The following is a 21,694-nucleotide window of genomic DNA, read 5'->3' on the forward strand; positions in this document are numbered from 1 at the left end:
GTGGCTGCAGTTTCTTCTTATAGGTGATCATACCTACGGCAGTTGGAAAACTTCAAAAGGCCTGAACAAAAGATTGTCTGCTTTCATTCATTCATTCGTCGAATCACTGAAAGGAGGATCGTCATCATTCAACTGATCTCAATTCAAAAGGTTGCTCGTTAATTCTCCTTCGCGAGTCTGCTCATGCTACTGATACCTGTCATATTTTGCCATTTCATTCTGCCATCGTGGGCTCTGTTGTACTCTGCCTACTTATATTCTATGAGGTTATTATTCGTCGCCATTTGCTTCTCACTCCTTGCTAGTGGTAGGACGGACGAGCGAATGATGAAGTCATCAAACAAGCGTACTATCCGTCAGATGTTCAGCGGCCAACGGGCTTACGTATGTCGAGCGTGTTTACAAACTTTTATTATTAGATATGCTTGGCGTTGCTTTCACAGATTTACAGAGAGCAAAATAATATGAGCCATCAGCGAAATGCTTCGCCACTTCCTGTATTGCATCGCTGGACTGTAAAGAAGTCCTGCATCTCATATGAGCGCCTGTGTTAAAACTTATAAATACTGGTACTGCTCAAGATGCATAAGTCCACAGATATCAGCCAGGCACGCCGGAAAGGATGTTGCAATAGCCGCTGCCACCTAATCTCATGATTGATCTTTTGTCGTTGAACATCCGCTTCCATCTTTATCTAATCTTCCGCATCTGCCATCTCTTCTCCTTCTACTCCACATATTCCCGTTCCCAAGAAATCACACATGCCCCTCCATATCCCACGTGTGATACATCGCCTAAGCCGTTCAGGCCAAGAGCGGCCCCAGATTGAAGAACCTTCTTCGGCGGACCAAACATCGGCCTTTCTACCGGACACTTCCCCAGCTTCTCCTCCCCCTTCATTCGCCCCACCACAATCTCCCGCATCTTCTTCTGCCCTCTCTCAGACATCTGCTCTACCGCCATTAACTGCTCCTTTCAACCTTTCTAATGCCGACCGTCGCCAGTCGACGCAATCGAGCGGGAATAATCTCGTTCATGGCATTCTCAAGAATCCTACGAGCCCATCGCAGACAGCTAGCGAGTCAACCTCCCCAAGTTTTGGTGCAAGTAGCGGAACATTCGCGAGCCTCCACAAGCGCATGTCTTCTATGACGTTTGACAGGTCAGAAACAATCGATTCATTCTTACTTGATAACGACGGTGATAATAACGAGGCTTCATCGCCTCACACGCCTGCAACGTCGGTGTCCTCCCTCCAAGGTTACTGTCCGCTGCCTACAGGTGCCGGCACCCAGAAATTCCCATTCTTCATGATGACTATTTCATCCGTCTCTGCCCTTTCTTTCGTCGCTTTGCCGCTTGCCCTTCGGACAGTCGTTCTCGATGCAGTGAACAGAGCGTGGAAGAAGGGTATCAGTAAAATACAGGAGATCGATTATCAGCCAGAGCTGATGCGGAGACACAAAGAGAAAGGGTGTGAAGGAGGTGTATGGGAAATAACGCTCAGGGGTGAAGCTTGGGTGCCCAGCAGTTCGGAAAAAGTCTCGTGAGTATTTGATACGTCCATTTTTCAAAAGACTGCTCGTAAATCATAAGGACTAAAAATATCTACTCAAAGCTCCAAGAGGATCATTCTCAACCTTCTCACAGAATTTGCCAGGGAAGGATACGATCTTACGTCCTCTTTCCGAACATCTGCGAAAGACTCGGGCAAGGACACGCTCATCTTCCTGCGTTCTTCGTCGCGTCCAGATCCAGACCCAGTCTTCTTCGCCGTAGCGTTCCATTCTCACGACCGTATCTGGATCATTGATGCCGAAGCGGATGTTGGGCAAGCTGTGGAGGAAGGAATCAAGAGCTGGTGGGTGGATGGTGTGAGAGATGCGAGGGTTAGGGAGAGACACTGTAGAGAACTGAGATTACGCGGGGCACCTTGTCAGTCAACGTCTCGATTTATCAATTCTCTTGTCCGCTAACGATGGATTTCAAATGTAGGGACGGCCCATACAACACAATCAGTCATTTCTGCCCGCTGTATCCACTTGACTATAATGAGAATCATTACCAACGCTGCTATGGGATACGACTTTGTCGGTAGCGTAGATATGGCGGATAGGGAAGAAGGAGAAATGCCAGTCACTTTCTACAGGCGAAGATGGGGTACTTCAACGAGGGCAGTATGGAGCATGCCGCCGGAGATTACAACAGACTAGACGAGGTTATTTGGGCAAGGCCTAGAGAGTTGACGACTTTTGTCCTGCAAACTGGCTAGAAGTGGATGCCGTTGTAGCGCCTATTAGAGAGATGGCATTGTAGCTTTTAGATGGAGCCAATTGCTCTCATGCACCTTGACGATGAGGCATTTGTTGTTTTCCTTCTGAACATTTTTGAAACTATGGGCGCTTTCTGCATTGTACATAAAGGTTTTTCTACCGTTATTACGGAAGAGTCTAAAGAGTTTCTTAATCGACTACAATACTGGAATAATTATGCTGCTGTAAAATGTGTAAAAGAACCGATAATAATAATAAGTACGTTGCAAGCCAGACTGTAGTCGATCCCTAGAAATAGAAAGTGTAAAGAAAACCAGAAATATGCGCTATAAACGATACAAAGTGCTTCTTATCATATTGTGACACGACATCGTCTCTCTTGCTTCTCCCCCAGCTCTTCGCCTTACCATGACTACAAATTGCCAGGTTCGGATGCCACATTTTTGAACGACACAGCAAATGGATCTTCCTCCTTCATACTCTGCTCTCCAAACCATTCTTTCTGAGTCAATGTTGGGGTCACTTCCTCGTTGAGATCCTCCGAGGTGTGAGAAGATTCTGATTTATCATGAAGATCCTCGGTTGCTTGGCGGATTTGTATGTGAGGTGAACAGCTGCGCGTAGGTGTATTATTTGCCGAGACCGAAGACTGCGATGACGATGAACGCGACAGAGAGGCAGAGGTGACAGCAGAGCTGTTACTAGATTCTGACGCCCGGATGGAGGCTGATGTCGATCCGGTCGACGGCATACCAGTAATGCCGACGGCGCCATTTCGGGAGTTAGGTGCCTTGTCTGATATCGTTGACCCATCCATATTGTCAGGCTTCACAGATCGATTGGGAACATCTGAGTCCTCAATCTCGTACGGTACGCCTTTACCCTTTTCAAGTCTGTTCAAGTCGACCTTTCGAACGGTATCGCGTACGTCTACAGCCTCGTCCTTTGCCAAAACCGTGGCGAGCTCTCGAATTTTTTGAGGGATACCCTGAGCAACATCGGCATAGTATGCGCCTACGACGAACAGATCGGCGATAATTTGTGCTAAGCTGAGACGAATGTCAACCACGTCGCGAGCAAGACGAGACAGTTGCGGGAGAAAAAAATCTTCGAAAGCATTACGATTTGGCGGTGGTTTCACAAACTCTCTGAGGCACCGGACGAATGTAAGTCGCTGTTTGAAGGAAGGTGACGCGCCAAGGTCGAGAAGGATAGAGCGGAAGATATACGCGATGTGTGAGTTTGGGTCTTCAGAAATGACTTCGTATGATTTGGGAATCTATATTTAGGTTAGACGTTGCCCTACAAAATACTGATCAAGACGACTTACACCATTGGTAGCCCCATCTCTCACAGCAGCAAACGGATCCAACAGCGCAGCCTTCATCATTTCCAAAACCTGTTCCTGGCCTTCCCAGCCTGCAAAAGTCCGCAGAAAGCTTGGTATGCGCCACGCCAACTTTTCCCTCGCCCTCCATCCACCCAGCGTCCCTTCATACCAAGAGTGCGCCAGATTCTGGAATAGTTTCCAGCCAATTTCCCTGGGGACAGAAGCGATGATAACTTCAACATGCTCAAAGACGCGTTCACGGATCTCTTCGTTCCCTTTGAGTAAAGTTGAATAAACTAGTAGAAGATCTTCAGCGACCTGAGAAGGGGTGAGGATTTTTGCAAGCTCATGAAGACAGGCAGCGGTGGTAGCCGTGACTTTTTCACCGGCTCGCGCTTGGAGACGACCGAAAAGGCCACGTAACTCGTGCCATCTATCAGGTCCCAAAGTCAAACATACACCAGGGAACTGCGATAATTCAGCTGGCGGTCGCTTTTAGAACAGGGTGTTACTCACATTGAACATGGCAATGGTGTCCCAATCCGAATCTGTGATCCCATCCCCAACTTCTGAATCATCCAGATAGATATCTAACAACTCCTTTGGTGGTCCTCTTGGATCCTCATGGAAAATGTAGATTGTTTCACCAAGCATCTCCAACGCCGACATCCGCACATCTTCACTAGCGCTAGTCAAAGCCTGAATCGATTTGATAGCAAACTCTCGACGGTAATCCAGTGATTCGATACGTTTGCAAAGTGCAGGGACAGCCATGCAAACAGATTGTCGGACTTGATCGTACTGATCATTGCAGAGTTGTTCGAACAAGGGGATCTGTTTGACCGTCAGCGCCACGCTCCACTCGTATGGTATGAACACTGCACTTACCATTCTGTACACCTGCTCCACTGGCGCCATCTTTGCCAAAGAACTCATTGCCACCGCCGCTTCTGCCCTCACAATACCATCCCCATCCCCAGCCCTCAACAGTTCATCTACAAATCCATGCTCCAGCACTTCCTCTTCCTTATACGACTCGCATACTGCGCCAATTAGATTTATGCTCGTCGCCTGACCTGCAATGGCTTCCTGGATCAGTTGTGCCTGGAAAGCCTCTTGGTCCTCAGCCGCCTCAGAATCTCCAAAATCCATCTCTGAAGTGTCGGTTGAGAGGTTACCCATACCAATGATGATGTTTTGCAAGAGCTCACGCTCAACCATGAGCTTATCTTCAGGCATGAAGGGTCGGAGATCGTGTTGATGGGGGCCCATCTGGGTCTGGAAGGTCCGTCTTTCGTCAGGTTCGGGCTGTAGCACTGATTGGCCCCACATTTCGACCGTTAACTCGCCCTGACCGCGAAGACGAGCAAGGATATTAACAACACCGTTGCGAACCGATTCAGAGACGACGGGGTTTTGGCTGAGAAGTAAGGATCCAATAAGCGGAGTGAAGAAGCTCACTTGCAGAGCCGGTCGGTCGACCAATACGCCCTCTTTGACAATTTGTCCATCCTCGTCGTCAGCATGCGGGTTAATAAACATACCGGGACTATACGCCGTCTCATTAGATACTGACGAGCTGGGGGTACTGTAATCGAACGCATCATCCCCAGGTGATATATTTGATGACCCCATTGGACGACTGGAACCAGAGCTAGACTGTGTCGCACTACCTGAAGAGTTGAGTGACTGGCGATGGGATGGGGTAACGTCGACCACGACAGAGTCTGCATCGATTTCTGCAGGAGTCGGCTCGGGAACGACACTGACCCCTTCAGAGGTAATGGTGACAGTCTCCTTGCGAGAAGCAGGCGCAGAGCTAAAAGAGTTGGCTTCAGGGCTAAAGGCTGGAGAGAGGCTATCGCTCTCATCCACCCTTGCATTTTGAGTTGCGTCCTCTGTTCCAACGCTTTGCTGTCCCTGCTCGTATGCCTGCTCTACTTGCTCCATCATCCCTTGCTGATCCACCCCATACTCTCCCTGCCCTTCGACCTCGTCCAACTGCAGCTTGCAAGTTGAGTAAAAGTACCACAGAATCCTATGCAGTTCCTGAGCAAATGCCTCCTTGACCGACTCATCCTCATCCATCGACAAACCGCTCAACAATGGAAGCACATACTCCACGCTCTCGCATGGGTCAACTTCATTCAACAAGTCACCAAGCACCCGCGCAATGTATGCACGATGAAAGGGATACTCGGCCCTACTCAGGAGGAAGATTCTCTCGACCGTGTTTAGCCCTTCTTCGTCAAAGCCAATGGCAGGTGCGGCACCAGCGGCATCGCCAGTAGGCAGAACATCGCCTTCGTCTACGAGACCGACTTCATTGCTATACGGCTCGTTCAGCTGGCCGTGGGAGGAGGGAATGGGCGTGATCGGTTCCCCCGGCCAATCGGAGTACGGATTCCCTACCTGGCCTTCAGGCGTAATCGGTGCCTGCCCCTGCTCCTGCCGGCCACCAAAGGAGAAGGAGGGGTTCCTTTCCACGGGCACCTGCTCAAGATCCGCCTTTTCCTCGTGAGTCATCGCCATCGGGCTCTCCACCACCTCGTCATCATCACCCCCACCACTAATCATCGGGCTGAGCAAGGGAAGAGATAGAGGTGATCGTCCAGGACTCTTCCTCTTCCACACTTCCCTGTCGCTAGACCTTGAGGCCCCCCCAATGACAGGGCCAAGCATGTCCCCGTATGTCACCCCTGGCGTCTTGACATAGGAAACCTTATCTCGATCCCTATCCGCCTTGTCGGTATCTGTCGAGTCACTTAGTGTCCTCTGAATATTCACTGGAATGGAACGGTTGTTGGGCCGCTGGATACTCTCATAATCAGAGATCGCTCGACGAAAGATGGCGGGACGAGAGAGGGGAACATATAGCGGAGGAGACGGAGAGCGGTGGGATGGGATATGTGACGATGATGAAGATGTGGGTGATAGCGAAGTTTGAGATTGTGTGACGGGCGGAGGGAGAGCAATCGGTGGGAGGACAGATGAGGGGCTTAGGGACTCGATAGCTTCATGAATTGATCCCGCCACTGGCTTTTGCATCTCCGTATGTGAAGAGAACTTGGGCGACGGATGAGGGGAAAACCTCGGGGAATTTCGAGGAGATGATCTAGGGGATGGATGAGGAGAAAGGTTGAAAGCCGGGTGTGCAAAGCCTGTGAGAGGAGATGGTGAACGAATGGTAGCCTGTGTAAGGGGTTCTAAGCCAGACTTGATTCGCGACACCGACGAAAGGCTATGGCCCCGAGGTCGAGTCTTAAGAGACGAAGAAGATGACACTGAGCTGGGTAGGAGCGGAGGTGATGCACCCGGATTCGTCAAACGATTTGCCGGCCCCGACAAGGATGGTATCTGAGGTTGATTTTGAGCAGGCAACGCTTTTGGACTATGTGGAGATGATGTGGAAAGGGATCTGCCGTGCTTGGAAATCGTGGTAGGTATAGCACCCACAGTGGGTGAAGCCTTTGAGATCAGTGACGCATCTGATGATATGGACCGCCTTCTCCCGTAATCTCCCAGATCCGGAATAGTATGTGGATGGTCACCGGTGGGAGAGTTTGCATCTGTCCTCGGCGAAAATCGGAAAGGTCCGATACCAGGTGACTGAGCGCTTGATCTGATAGGAGAAGCGGGGTCGTGAGGCTCTAGGCAGGGAGATGTCGGTCTTCGATTTGAAGAGGTGGTTGCGATGACAGCGGGAGAGAAGGAGGGAGTGACAAATGGCGAGACAGGGGCTGTAGGGAATCTTGACAATCCAGGTTCGGGCGGAACATGCCGGTGAACTGAGCTCACCGCTGGCCACTATTGAAGTTGTCAGGGTACATGTAAGAGAATCTTTAAGAAGAAAACAGAAAACGACGTACCACACTATCCCAAGCATGCTCCATTGGAAAATCGGGCGGCTCTTCTAGCCGCGCAAGCACTCCAGAGCTTAATCGCCGTGTCTGATCGAGTCTCTCGTAATGTTGCTCCTCAGCGCTATCATCAACGACAGTCTCCGTGGATGCATTACTGCTCGTTATACTCAAGCGAGAACTCTCCTGAGTAGCATGAGAGCTCGCTCTGCTTCTCCCTGGAGGCGTTGAGGATGTCGAGCTTTCGGAACGAAGACGCTCACGCATCTCGACCAGATGACCTCCTCCCTCAGAATGGCCAGACTGACTGGATGAGACAGAGCTTGACCCTGACCCAGGCGTAGGGACACTCTCGGTGGAGATGCGCCGTACGGAAGCAGAGGATGGTCGGAAGGGCGCGGTATCGACGGGAAGGAATTTAGTGGGACTGGTAATAGTAGCGCTGCCGGGGGGCGAAATGGATTCTGAAGGAGAATCTGCAGGGAAGCCTGCTGGGGGGTTAAAGTGTGGAGGGGGAGGAGGAGGAGAAAAGGTAGCCATGTGGTCACTTGAAGGGGACGTTATGTCTACATGTGCTTCGTCAGTCAATTGTCCAAAATGATAATCAGTGACCAAGGTGCCGGGCCACCCTTTGACATCGGAGTGGCAAGTGTCGTCATACATAACGAATAAGGAGATATCAATTATGGGCTTCCCCATCTTTTGTTTCGCACGAAACATTTCTTTTCTGTGGTGAAAGATTTGCCCAGAGAATGACGACTCACCTCCATTACCTCTCCACCCTGCTCCATCGTCGGCATGCACGTGTCGCTCTGGCATTTTCGTAAGGCGTAGAGTCATCGGCCACTCTCAGGACGGAGTACTGAGCTATTCAGGCTGCATAGGCTGCTGTCCAGCTGGATGGAGCGAGTGACGGGTGTTGGAGAATGATGTGGGCGGACGAAGTGGCAAGTCTCCGGAAACTGAATGTCGAGTATACCGTTCGTTGCAGAATTCGTCTGGGATGGACGGCGGGGCGGGATATGGGAGCGCTGGTGAATTATATGGATGGTTTGAGATGTGAATGAGACATATGTGGTAGCCAAATAAAGGTAAGGTTTAAGATGATGCGAGGAGACAGACTTCTTGCTTGGACAAGCTCCAGCCAGACAGATTACGGCATCCCATACTAAAACTATCTCGCCATTGCATGCATATACTCTCCTCATCTCTGCTTGTATGCACATATATATACCCGCCATCCATCCCTGCCTTCTTGTACAGGCTCGATGCATGTCCTTGCTCTCTGCCTAGGACTACGATCCCGGGCCCCGGGTGGCTCAGGTTGTCACTAATGTTATTTGACGCCGAGTATTTATTTATCGTAACTTCTCCGCTCAAATCTCAAAAGCTCAGGAGCATTCTTTATTCTTTTCCGTGTACAATGGCCCATCTCTGCTATCCTCTATCTCCCACACTTACCTGATCACTTCTTCTGCCGATTCCCGACCAGTATCAAAAGAAGACAGTTCTCCGCCGAACGCTTACTTCCGCCGTCATTAGCGGCACCGTCTGTTGTTTACTTGTTGCGCAACTCCTTATTGAGTATCTTTTGGAAATATAGTAGACCTCTACAGGGCCTTACTGCGGTATCCGGCAAGTTTAGGCAACCCCCAGAGGCATTCGTAACGTCAATCAGAGTGGCGACGGGGCTGCGCAGGCATGTCCAGCACCAACGCCGAAGCCTCGTCAAGTCGCTCTCCTCTTCAGCTGCCAATACCTTCGTCGACCGCTAGTGAACGTAGTCCAGTCGGTACAAGCAGAAGCAAACCGACCAACGAAACTCAGAACGACAACTCTCCCCGCATCAAGAATGACCGCAGCAGTGTACGCCGCACGACGAGGCCTCAAGCAGCCGCTAGCAATAGAAAGATTAGGACTGTACCGCGTAAATATGCCTGTCTCTTATCCTGACCAAGTGCTGACATCATGTAGCTTCCGCCATCCTTGACCCACCAACTCCTCCTTCCCCTGCGCGCACTCTTGAACCCGCTGTACCTATTACAGTGACAGATAGCGCCCGGCATCGGCGTTACCGCAACTACTATTCCGACTCTGATTCAGATGGAGAGTACTCAACAGATGGGGAACCACCATGGTGGACGTTCACCCAGCTTGGTATGGCCAAACTGCGACAAAAAAACCTAAGACATGAAGAAGTTGAAGGTCCGACGGAAGGCGAGTCTGCCAAAGAGGACAAGGAGCCTAAAAAGCGGACAAGCTACTTTACTTCTTCATGGCACAGCTCGAAAGAGGGCACACCTCCACTCAGCAGCCGTAGACGCCGGAACCCATCTCCATCACACGGCAACACCTCGTCTACCAAGAATCACACACCTTCCACCAAGTTATCCAACACCCAGTTCTTTCGTAAACAACCCAAAGTTGTGGATCCTCTTGGGCATCCGTCATTGGGAGCAACTAGTTTACCCCTCTTACGTACCGACTCTGCTCCTGCACGTACATCCGCTCCTACTTCACCCTCCGATTTTCGGAGTCCGGGAATGACCACCCTTGCCAACGGTCAAAATACCCAACTTTCCCTCCATGAAAGCCCTACTTCTCTTACACCCGGGCTTCCAGATGATGTCCCAGGGTCCCCAAGACGTATGGGTAGACGTCAGCTCACTGCACCCAATTTCCCAAGATTGTTTAGAGCACGGGATGGAATGAACAGCGCTGATGACTCCCACGATGCTTCAACCGATACAGACGCGCCTGCTTCTACACGCAAAGCTCGTCCTCGTTCATCCCTTCCCACATTCTCCATACCTGAATCATCTTCCGCACAAGCGCAGAACAATGATAACGATGTATCCATTAATGGTAACGCCACATCACCAGACGCATCACCTACTCGACCGAAATACAAACGCAAAGCCTCCCATCGTCTACGTATCAACCTTCCTCCGCCTATCACCCAGCATTTTGCAAATAATTTTACCAACGGTTGGCCCCACGCTGGTAGTTGGCAAGATGCCTTATACGGACACTACGAGGAAGAACCATCCAAGCTCGAGAGAGAACGAGGGTCCAAAAGGGACCTAGAGCCGCTCGATCCGCCCGCATCTCCTGGTAGCGGTATGTCTCCCCCACTTTCCAGTCCACATGAAGGTGATGTCGAGTCATCTGGTGAGATGCCTGCCTCATCTACCACGAAGAGGGTCAAGTCGAAGCGCCACATGAAACGTTTTCAGGCTCTTGCGCCCCCCACACCTTCTGGATTAGGGTTCTCTCCGAGAACATCAACGGCAGGGCTGGATGAATATCCTTGGGGGCATGCACAAGGCGAAAGGGGAGAATCTCATTCGAGATTGCCTGTAGATGCAGAAAAGGATGTGCGACTTCGACAGGATCCACAGAGGCAGTCTCAGTCTGATCGAGTGTCAAAGGAACTTCGTACGAGCGGCGATCAGCCTCAGTCTCTGTCGAGACCTGACACGGGAACAGCAACGATTAATACGAATATTGAAGGTGGAGATGCCCAGAGTACACCGCAAGGAAGCGGTTGGAGGCTGTTTGGTTGGGGTCATGATGATAAAAAGAAGGATTTGAATTTGAGTTGGAAAAAGAAGGCAAAGAGGGTATTGTTTTTGGATGCGAGAGTCACGATCTACATACGATTGTTGAACTTGGCTGTTGTCGTCGTAGCCCTTGGTAAGTCGAGTCGTCCGTTTTTCCGCGAGGCTTGCGTTAAATCCTTTACAGGCTTGTCTATCTCCATCCGCCTCGACCTGATTCGTCTCCACCTCCCGGGCATCCTTGGATCCTCCACAACCCTAATCATTTGCTACTCTTCCACCACCATCCTCCACGTTCTCACCGCCATTTACCGTGAATACTTTGGCAAGCCGATCGGTCTCTGGGGTCTTCGATCCAAGATGCTTTGGGTATGCCTCGACTTGCTTTTTGTCGCACTTTGGTCCTCGGCGATGAGTCTTGCGATCAACGATCTGATTGCAACGCCTTTGGAATGTACGGCAGGTTCCGCATGGTGGAATAACGGTTTGGCCGATGGGTACGCACAGCTGCTACATGATATCCGCGGTTCTATCACCTCCAATCACTCAGACTCAAACATTACCCCCTTCGTCGGAGTGACTCGTGTGGCGGATGTAACCAGCACTCTGGGCGTGACTCTTCCTACTTCCATTATTGCAAATAACATGGCAAGGACAGTGTGTGAACATCAGGCGGCGTGTATAGCTCTCAGTTTATTGGCATTGCTGCTGTATGGAGGTAACATGGTGTTAAGTTTGTTCAGGATCTTTGAAACGGTGAGGAGGACAGCGAATGTCAGTAGAGCAGTGATTGTCTGAAAGTCACTTGTGGTAATTTGGACGTATACACATTTTAATTGTTGTGCTTTAATGATATTAATGTCTTCATGAATTTCTTCTCTTCTAATTTGATACATCGTGCGTGTCTAATATACGCTTAATATTAATAAAAGACCCCAAACCCAGACCCAAATCCCGGAAATGGCACACAGCCAACAATAATCTAAAATTAAAACTATTAAGGATATAATTCGCCATATGACGGGGGAAGGTGAACTTCGTCTTTTACAACACCAGCATCCGTATGCCTAACTAGCGTCATCCCTCTCCTTAACCCCGACCCCATTCCAGTTCCGCCTGCTGCCCTTGCTCCTGATCCAACGCTTCCTCCCCTGGCAATGAGCAATGCATCATCCTCGGTCCTCCACGATCTATCAGAAACGACGGACGGAGACGGTTGAGAGAGGTATGGAGCCTGAGACGGGGGAAGATGAGATGACGAAGTTGAGTAAGGCGGGTCGACAAAGGGTGATATGGCAAAATTTCGCCCTTGTACAGAGCTAGAACCCGGAACTGACTCCCAGCCGCTCGAGCCGCCGGAATCAACTGCAGTGTAGTTCCACGTAGCCATGCCCTCATCTGTCATGGTCTTCGTGTCCACCGCCAGTCTCGGACGTGTCCCCATAACCGTAGCCTGAGACGACGGCGCAACATATGTCCCGAGATCACGCTCAGAGTACTCAGAATTAACCCCCTCGCTGTATGTAGACAGTGTACGCGCGTAGGACGAGCCGTCTTGGGCAAGCATGTCGAATTCAGAGTTATCAGTGTACTCTGATTCGGGACGACGACGCGAGATACCGGAAGTGGGAGAGGAAGAAGGGTCGCCAAATGGAGATGACATGTGTGGGAATGAAGATGGGTAGGCAGACGGTAATGGTCGTTGAGGTAAAACAACATCTCTCACATCGCGATGCGACATACGAGGATGAGAGGGAGGACGGAGAACATTTGAGCGGAGGGTTGAAGGTGGGTGAAGAGTGGGTGTCTCAATTCTCTCTAACGCCCTGCCACCTCCTTCACTTTTTCGCGTCGGCACGACAACATCACCAGGTAGTTTATTTAGTCTTCTCCGTCGTCTGGTGTAAAAGCAACAGAAAGTTACTGCGCCAACTATTACTAATGTGCCAACGACAGCAATGGCAATAACGCCCGCTAGAGACATTACATGGGGTTTGCCGTCGGCCGTTGCACTAGCCGTGACACTGGTGGTGGCATTGCCAATCACTTGGCTGATGTCGGATGGCGAGCCAACAGAAGATGTGGATGTGGTATCGTCGTATATGGCAGAATTTTCGTAATAGTAATTGTTGTCATGGTAGCTCGATGATGATGTGGGGTGGCTGTCGTAAGACCCGTACACAGAGGATGATTTTGCCAAGTGATTCGTGGAAGAGGTGGAGGATGGGATGTAGTCGCCGTGTTCGTCAATGTACTCGTGTTGGTAGGGGTCGGAAGGCATTGTGCGGATGTGGGGAGAAGAGCTCCCGAGCTTCTCTGTATTATAATGTATGTGAAAGAGAAAAGAGGCGACTGCGGGTTCATTAAATTATCGTCTATGAGGATTTGTTGTCGGCTTATTGCGTCGAGACTCTTGAGCAGATCTTCCAGCCCCTCCCCGAACACCCTAAACAAATACAACCCTGAATAAACACCACCCCCAACCCTATGCATTGAGGTCATCCCAGCAATTTTCACATCCGTCCCATTATTATACATGCATCATATATATATTTCTCCTTCCTCATTAGACGTCTACAGTAATTCCATACTGCATTACGGTACAGTTAACACCCCATTACCATACTGTGCACAAAGCCTAGAACACATAACTGACAACTCATGAATCATCAATTAAAAATTAGCACCCTTCTTACTTAATCTTCGCGGGTGACTATTTATTTCAACCTTTACTCACTCCACACCCCCCAGAATAAGCGTACGTCTCATATTAACAACGCCTGGAATTTCCGAAAGTACTAGCTTTCACGCGTCACGCAGTTGAAAAGGACAAATTGGTATCCAGTGACCATACCACCCACTCTTCCTCTTCTATGCTCGTAGCCTCCACGGGAGGCATGTTCATCCCTTCGGGCCCCATCCATCCTCGTCGTCCAATACCCCTCTTCACAAGATATTCCAAAACATCTACTAGCTCAAGCCGGTCTAAAATTAAATCCAACTTCGCTCGCAACCGACGCTATAAAACGAGAAACGTCATGGGATCAGACTGTGCAAATCGTCAGATGCCGATCAGGGTACTCACCTGGGTAATACCAGGCCTCATCATTAAGTGACTCGCGACGCGGTTGACTGCACGAATCCACTCTGTATGCAACACCTGACCGTAGATGTCAAGCCAACGGCGTGGGGTTGTGCACCTTTCGCTCTCCTTTTTCTCTTTAAGCTCGAAAGGACGTGTCCTAATGGTCCAGGAAGGCCAGAATTCCACCGCCACGAGACGCGCAGTATCGTAGCCTGACCAAAATACCGCAGAGGAATCTTTGTGGAAAGTACTAAAGATATCTTCGAGCAAACCAGTGGAAAGATTGAGCATATTTTGAAGGGATGATTTAGTGATGCCTTCGGGACCAGCGGCAATGACAGCATCTACCACTCGACTGGCAGCTTCCAGAACCTGCCGCGATTGTTCGACGTCGAGAGCATTGGTGTTCCACGGGGAAGAAACATTGCACACAAATGGGTCGGGTGCAGAGGCGGCAAGTGGCGGACGAGGGGGAACTGACCTTTTGACTTTAAAGTCGAACTCATAGGCATCATCATCTGCGATGTCGCGTCAGCTTCTGGACTGCAATGTACTCGACGTTTTCATTCACTAAGTTTTCTGGTGTTATAATGGGGGATGTTGATGGCCGGGAAGTCCTTGATGTTAAAGGAAAATTCGGCCTTGAATATGATCAATTATTAGAGTATACACTTTATGAAAGAAACCAGCACTGACCTCATCATTTGATACCATACTCATCAATTTACCCAGTTCACCCGATTGCCCAATCAACGGCCACTCGAATCCTTCGTCGCCAGCGCCTTCGAGTTTCGTCTCCAGCACCTCTGCTTCTTCCCAGAACGTGGTCGGCAGTGGCCCGTCCGACAACTGCTGCCATCTATATGGATAGATTAGCGATGGCTCAAGGATGCATAAAAGGGAACAGATGCCCACTGAGTTGTGAAGTCATAAAACCTTCCGGCAGTACCCGCTGTTGCTCCCACAAGATACTTCCTGAAAACCCCCGCATCAACTAATTCTGCAGTAGCCATTTCTCTGATACATGTGTCCCATGAGGACAATAAACGTTCACCGCAATTGATATCATATGTGGCTGCAGGAGTAGCCACGATAAGCTACAATTCAAATCAGTGCCTGTGACTACGATCATTATCTAAGGACACTTCTTACTTTCATGACTGCGCGAAGCTTGCCCATCTCCCTATTCAGACTCGACCCCAACTCAGCCTGCCCCTTGGTGGGGCCATGTATCAGTGACTTTCGGGCCAAATTATTGAGTCGTATCTCTTCGGCACTTAGAGATTCAGCAACAGTATCAAATGTGTGTCTACTGGTCTTGGAATAATCCCAGTCAAATTGGTTGTGGAGATCATGGATGTCAGAGGGGAGATCTGGCGCATGGAAACTTGATGTAATGGGCGTTGAAGCGGCGAGTAATTTCCTGTTATCATTCAGTAGACATCCTTGTGGAGCTATTTAGGACTCACAATGTACGCTTGTCGACGTGTTTTCTTAGGAAGTCGATGTGGGCCTTCAAGTCAAACTCCACGGAACTCTCGATATTATCATCCGGCAATTCTTCAGTTCCTCTATGTTTGAGCCAAAGTTCATACCACGCCTGTTCCAACCGTTCTAGGTATGCCAGCTTGCCGGGCTCGCCAGCAATCTTCATAATACGCATACGGAAAGTGCTTGCCGTGATTCGTGGATAAAGCTGGGACATGGCAGCGCGGCCTTTGTAAGCATTGGTTCGAGAACGAGCCCGAATGATGGCTTCGCTATCAAGCATAAGTTCGTCGTCTTCAGTCGTCCACTTGCGTTTCGAACGGTTTTTCCTTTTAGTCGTCGTTCCCTCTACGTCTGGTGCTTCGTCTAGGAGAGAGATGGTCAACATTTTTCTCGACTCGATCAATTAACCTTACCTTGTCCATGCGTTTCTGAGGTTTTCTTGCCCTTCCCTTTCCTCTTCAGCTTTTTATCTGTTCCCTTGCCTTTTTGCTTCAAAGCAACTCTTCCTTGTGCCAAAAGTTGTTCTCTCTCCTCTCCATCCATCTCCTTGCATAGTTCCCATACACCGACCCAATAATCCACTAGCCCATCTGTAACATTTGCCTTCTTCATGTTGACTGGAGCTTTCGAACTGACGAAATCCAGTAACGCCGAATCGTAAGGCACACCCTTTCGCACTGCGCTTGCTGCAATCCGTTCTTCCCAGGCTTGACGTGACGCTGCTTCTTCTCCTGCGATTCGTTCTTGATATGAGCGCAGCCGTCTCTCTTGTCGCTCCTGGGCTCGACGCGCGCTGTCGCGCAGCCTCTCCTCACGATGAGCTATGTTCTCTCGAGCACGTTTTTGGCCCGACTGAAGCTCAGCTTCGATGATCGAAATCGGAAGAGCGTTTTCATAGGCGAAGTTTTCAAGCGCTTCCGGGGAAGTAATGTGAACGGTAGCCCGTGACCAATCGATCGCACCTCTGATTGCATCCTGCTGTAATGTTGTCAATCGAGGTTTGTCATCCCACCTAGCCCGGGTTTGCATTCTGCGAAGGAAAGATGGGTCAAGTTCGATAAGATCTTTGATGCGGGCTACACTGGGGAACATTAGGTTACGATTGCTTGAAGCGTGGTCGACTTTGTCGGGCAGATCCATAGGTGTGTTATCCCGAACAGCCTCTCTATACTTTCCCCAGAACGCTCTAATATCTCCTTCAGACATGACCGGAAGTAGCCCTAAGAGCGGGGCTGTAGATCCTAATGCAACATGATACACCGGAGCATAATCATGCAGCACGTAGTAGGGGGCAACACTTGAGTCTGCTACTCGGAATGACATCTGTTCACCAACATTGATGTCGCCGTTTCCGTCATCCACACCTACAAGCGGTGTGAGGATCTTGAGAGTCGCCAACACATCCAACAATCTTCCGATCCTGTCCCTTGGAAGCGATCCGCCAAAACCCTTAGGCGGCCTAAACTCGGGTGGAACATCCTTGAGCTTGGTCTCTCCATTGCTGGGGATCCCAAGCCAGGCCACAATATGTTCCAAGAGCTTAGTATACTGCATGATAGCATACCAGTCTTTGGCCTGAAGCTCCTCAAAAAGTAAAGTAAGCGAGAAGATTCGAGGGGAAATAGAGATGATAGAAGGCGAATCGGCTGTTTTAAGAGCGTTGACGATGGCGCAATGGAGAGTTCGGACTCTAACAAACATGCCAAATTTGTACCCATAGAGTTGGCTGACTACATCTCTCTCAGTAAGCAGGAGATCCCTCCTTTCTGAGCTGGATTTTGCAGTCGACTGTTCAAACGAAGCAACAGCAGCTTTGCCACCATTAGGATCTGAACGATGGAAATCTGAGAACTCCGTTTGGGGAAGTTCTGTAGCAACGGACGACCTGAACAGCTTTCCGGTCTGTGTGATCTCATGTCTGTGCCTATTAATGTGGCTGTTAAGCTGTTGAGAGGGAAGATCCGGCAGGTAATAGAACTTGACAGACGAAAATGTTCCTAAAGTGGTAGCAACCTGAGTCGTAATATGTCTGAGCCGGCCCTGACGGTCAAGAGCTCCAAGAGCCCGCTTGATGGTCGTGCGGTCCATTGTGTATGCCCTGCTGGGAGAATGAGGATGGGAAGAGCCACAATGTTTAATAGTCCATGCGTGATGCTCATTCTGGATCTTAGCTTGCGCTATGATCCCTCCAAAATCATGGATGAATTGTAGGAGCTCTTCCGCTTGTAAGGATTCACGTAAGTCTAACAGACCCCGAGGAGCTAACATCAGAGATTAGCGCAGGATTACAACGGACCTTGAGCCTGCTCACTGGATGATTTCCTATTTGTTGAACCAACACTTTTTCCTTTTTTCAATCTCGCTGGTAGAGGAGTTGATGAAGTGGATGGAGGCACCTCTTTCAAAGGCGTTCCCTCCCTGTCCTCGTTGCCGTCAGAAGATAAAGTTGATATTGCAGTCTCAGCACCTAACGACGCTGGTGCAAGTGACCGGCCCACCCGTTGATCAGGACTGTAACTCGTTTCACCCGCAGACAGGTTGGCTATTTCGTTTCCCTTAACCAGCCGAGCAAATTTTGATGAGGGTTGCTCAGACGCTGGCATTAAAGAGCTCTTCCGTTTGGCATCACCTTCAACGATCTTAGCTTCGGCTTGGGTGAAAGACGGTATAACAGATTCGGCCTCAACCGGACTGGCCGTTGAAATAAAAGACCTTGTGAGACGAGGTCCACCATCAGAACATTTCTTGGATGCCTCTGCAAATTCCAGAGATCCCGACGATTTTTCTTGTCTATTGTGCACCGATAGAACAGGACGAGGGGCGGGCAATGATACAGGCAATGGTTCACTTAGCTGTGGGAGGTTCGACAGGTTAACGAGAGTGTTGGCTAACTCATTTGAGGCCTCTGAGAGCCCAGAAGAGTTAACTACAGGGATACGCTGCCCAGCATCGTCCACCAAGCCACTACTTGCAACAGGTGTATTTAACGATTGTGATTTCGTAGCCGGCCCGCTGGCAGGTGAACCACTATGATCTACCTCAGGAGGGGCGGAAACCGTGCCGGATCTATTGTTCTTGGGTAATTTCCCTTTCCGACTCCTGACACTGAGAAGAGAAGAGGAGGAAGCGTTAATGGAAGTTTCGTCAGCAGACAGGCCTTGGCGAATGGAATCACCATGAAGATCGGCAGTCGTTGTTGATGGTCCAGGTGAGACGGTCGACAGCTGCTTGTCAATATCTTCCTTGCGGTTGATTTCGCTTTTTATTCGCTTGATTTGTCTAGGTTCGTGATTATCGACGCTGCAAGCATCTGCAACCGCTCCAACTTCTGACCGTCTTTTCCCCTTCCCTTTCTTAGAATTTCTTGGTGCAGCACGTTCTTTTGCGTGAGGATACTTGTCAAACCATGCAGGCTCCTTCCCTTCTCGGCGTTGCTCCTCTGTAAACGGGGGATGAGCTCCCTTCCCACTCCACAAAGGAGACGGAGCCATAACAAGCCCGGAGTCGGAGTCATAGACTAAACGAGCCGGAAGATCAGGTTGGACCGGTATAGCCCCGATGATTCCACGGTTCCGTTCACCGTTGTGAGCATCATAAACAATAATAGTAGTCGATGGTCGTCCGCGTTTCTGGGATGAATCCTGATACTTGAAATCTTTGGGATCTTTCTTCTGACTTTTAATCGCCTTTTTCGTAACGGCCCCCCCAAGAACTTGAAGGTACTCTTCAGCTCCATGATAACGAGATCTGTATGAGATATCGGCAAACTCTCCTACGTTTCGCGGCTCCTTAGCGGCATCACCAAGGTCGCTGTCTCGACCCAGCTGCCGTGCAACCTCGCGAAAACTTGATATCGAGAAATAACGATGTCTTTGTTCACGGCTCTCGTTCTCTCTAGTCCTAATGATTATCCGAGACCATAGATGATTTGGCGTAGTGGTGACCGTGACCCGCTCAATGACTTGGTCAAACGATCTTGATACCATGAAGTTCAGTTTCCGCCAAAGATCCTGCCGAGATTGTTCAGTCACAGATAGCAACTTATTGTGACTGCTTACATTTTTAATAATCCCATCTGTACCAGCTTGCACGATCAGATCCAACACTTGATAATCCAATGCTTGACTCATTGATATACCGCCTGCTGATTGATAGGGCGCTCGGTGAGCGATTACTATGTTTTGAACAAGGTTAGAACGATGACCTTCGCCCGTCTATGCAGTTAGCACGAACCTTGTAAACAATCCCGATCCTCCTGCACTTCCCATTTTGAATCCTTGCTAATCTCTAACACATCTTTATCGAATTCTGTCCTATATTTGGTTAGGCGAATGCACAAAATTCTTTTGTTCCCAGCAGCAACACGTTCAACCACTCCACTGTCAACGAGAGCCCGAATGATGCGCTCTACTGCCCTGCGCTGCTTGGTGCCCACGGGCCCTATCCATCCCTGAAGGTGTCAGTTAAATCAATGAGAGATATAAAAAAGGACTAACTAATGCATATAGGAGACCTCTTTGTCTTAAAAGATGGTTTTTGAGCTCGGGATGATCGAGAGCTTTCAGCAATCTCTCTCTGATTATGTGTCCCGATGATACTTCCGTTTCTGTCAAAGGGGGAAAGCCTAGACGAAGTTTATTTACAGACTGGTCTTCTTCTTCGTCGGCGTCGTTTACAAAGTCGTCCCCGTCCTCATCCTGTGTCATATGGGAGAGTGATACATCGGGTGGAAGAGTATCTTGCAATTCAGGATTCAATCGACAGAGCGAGAGGTAGGCAGAGTTGAGATGGAGGAACTTGTAGTGTACAAGGATAGAGCCAATGCTGCTTCGAATAGTCTGCGACAGTCTGACGCTATACAGCCTTCAGTAAAAGCATGGATTAAGTAAACAGGGCCCTTACCATAGACCAAGATCGGTGAGCACATCTACTCGAGCATGGATGTTCTCCACTTTCTCCAAACCGGACGAAGGGTCGAGATCAATAAGTGCGATCCCGTTCTCACGGGTCATAGCTATCAGCTGGAGGACTTGGAAATTGTCAGCGGTTAAGCTGGATAGCTAAGAGAACACATTAGCTTAGTTTCATCCATCGCAAACCACTGGTCACATGTGCTTAGCTTACCCTTTCGTGCTGGCCAGTCAGACGGAAGTAGATCTCGTCTTCGGTGCACCTAATGCGAAGCCTGTCTCCCCATTTTGCACTTAAAGCCTCGTAATCTTTGATTGAAACTTCGTCTCCCTTTCTTTGAGCTCCATCGTCCTCACAAAGAATTCTGATTAAATCGTGTGAATTGGTCTGATCGTCATACTTCCGTTTCTTTCCTTTAACTGTAGCTATCTGACCAGTGGATGCAGTGAAAAGGTCCGAAGTGAGGATGACTTCAATAGTAGGTTGAAAGCAAAGTGACTTCCAGACATAGGCAAAAGTAGACTTGTCAAACGAGGAGTTTATGTTGGATAAATGTTTGTGTAGGGCCGTCGGTTGGCATCCTAGAGGTTTGATTAGTACACAGAGAGTCCATACAGGCAATTATATTATTCGTGCTATGTTGTAACACCGTTATGTGGAGAAGGTGATAGGACCATTCAGGGATAAGAATGCAAGGTGGCCAACCTCCACTCCTCCGCTGTGTACCTCTAGAGGAGGTTCGAAACGCGTCACAAGCACTCACCGATTGCACCGTCCATAGCAATGAACTCGAAGCATTGTTCCAGGAGATCATGTAGCAACATAGCTGGGTGTCCCCTGTCGGGGGAACAGTTCTTATTTGCTTTGGACAGGGAAGTCAAAGGATAATGGGAACTAACGACTAATAGAAAGTCTCGTGATTAAACTCTTACGACGATTTTGTTGCCAAAGCAGAGTCGAACTTGGGACCTTCGGATTCTTAGCGGAAATTGGGTTTGTACGCCAATGTGGCACTTCTGGCCCCAGACCAAAGCGCACTTCTCCCAGCATGCAACAAACGAAAAAGTCTTGACCACGCACTGCCACTTCCTAGTAATACGGCACGTACATACGTACATCGTATTATTATTACGCTCTTGCCTCTGCCCTTACAGTACGCGCCGTATTACCATTGCGCCAGGTCG

General features: G+C 49.5%; 6 protein-coding genes across 6 annotated transcripts; 2 read left to right on the forward strand and 4 right to left on the reverse strand.

Annotated features, from left to right (window-relative positions):
* Positions 1–761: 761 nt before the first annotated feature.
* On the forward strand, positions 762–2,213 carry CNBC1940 (hypothetical protein; the record flags this gene model as incomplete). Its single annotated transcript, XM_771610.1, has 3 exons — positions 762–1,546; positions 1,619–1,935; positions 1,996–2,213. 3 exons carry the CDS (start codon positions 762–764, stop codon positions 2,211–2,213), a joined length of 1,320 nt encoding a protein of 439 aa, XP_776703.1.
* A 472-nt stretch (positions 2,214–2,685) lies between these two features.
* On the reverse strand, positions 2,686–8,303 carry CNBC1950 (hypothetical protein; the record flags this gene model as incomplete). The annotated part of the gene is made up of 7 exons (XM_771611.1): positions 2,686–3,322; positions 3,431–3,552; positions 3,604–4,071; positions 4,120–4,437; positions 4,492–7,410; positions 7,473–8,029; positions 8,228–8,303. The coding sequence occupies 7 exons, from the start codon at positions 8,301–8,303 to the stop codon at positions 2,686–2,688; spliced, it is 5,097 nt and encodes a 1,698-aa protein (XP_776704.1).
* An 861-nt stretch (positions 8,304–9,164) lies between these two features.
* On the forward strand, positions 9,165–11,821 carry CNBC1960 (hypothetical protein; the record flags this gene model as incomplete). Its single annotated transcript, XM_771612.1, has 3 exons — positions 9,165–9,390; positions 9,438–11,159; positions 11,211–11,821. The coding sequence occupies 3 exons, from the start codon at positions 9,165–9,167 to the stop codon at positions 11,819–11,821; spliced, it is 2,559 nt and encodes an 852-aa protein (XP_776705.1).
* A 199-nt stretch (positions 11,822–12,020) lies between these two features.
* CNBC1970 (hypothetical protein) lies at positions 12,021–13,304 on the reverse strand (the record flags this gene model as incomplete). Its single annotated transcript, XM_771613.1, has 1 exon — positions 12,021–13,304. The coding sequence occupies one exon, from the start codon at positions 13,302–13,304 to the stop codon at positions 12,021–12,023; it is 1,284 nt and encodes a 427-aa protein (XP_776706.1).
* A 780-nt stretch (positions 13,305–14,084) lies between these two features.
* CNBC1980 (hypothetical protein) lies at positions 14,085–17,687 on the reverse strand (the record flags this gene model as incomplete). Its single annotated transcript, XM_771614.1, has 6 exons — positions 14,085–14,626; positions 14,837–14,967; positions 15,024–15,205; positions 15,261–15,531; positions 15,578–15,962; positions 16,013–17,687. 6 exons carry the CDS (start codon positions 17,685–17,687, stop codon positions 14,085–14,087), a joined length of 3,186 nt encoding a protein of 1,061 aa, XP_776707.1.
* A 2,134-nt stretch (positions 17,688–19,821) lies between these two features.
* CNBC1990 (hypothetical protein) lies at positions 19,822–21,334 on the reverse strand (the record flags this gene model as incomplete). Its single annotated transcript, XM_771615.1, has 5 exons — positions 19,822–20,049; positions 20,096–20,453; positions 20,502–20,659; positions 20,724–21,091; positions 21,274–21,334. The coding sequence occupies 5 exons, from the start codon at positions 21,332–21,334 to the stop codon at positions 19,822–19,824; spliced, it is 1,173 nt and encodes a 390-aa protein (XP_776708.1).
* Positions 21,335–21,694: the final 360 nt, after the last annotated feature.

Source organism: Cryptococcus neoformans, chromosome 3 (genome assembly GCF_000149385.1).
Source record: "Cryptococcus neoformans var. neoformans B-3501A chromosome 3, whole genome shotgun sequence".
Classification (NCBI taxonomy): Eukaryota; Fungi; Basidiomycota; class Tremellomycetes; order Tremellales; family Cryptococcaceae; genus Cryptococcus; species Cryptococcus deneoformans.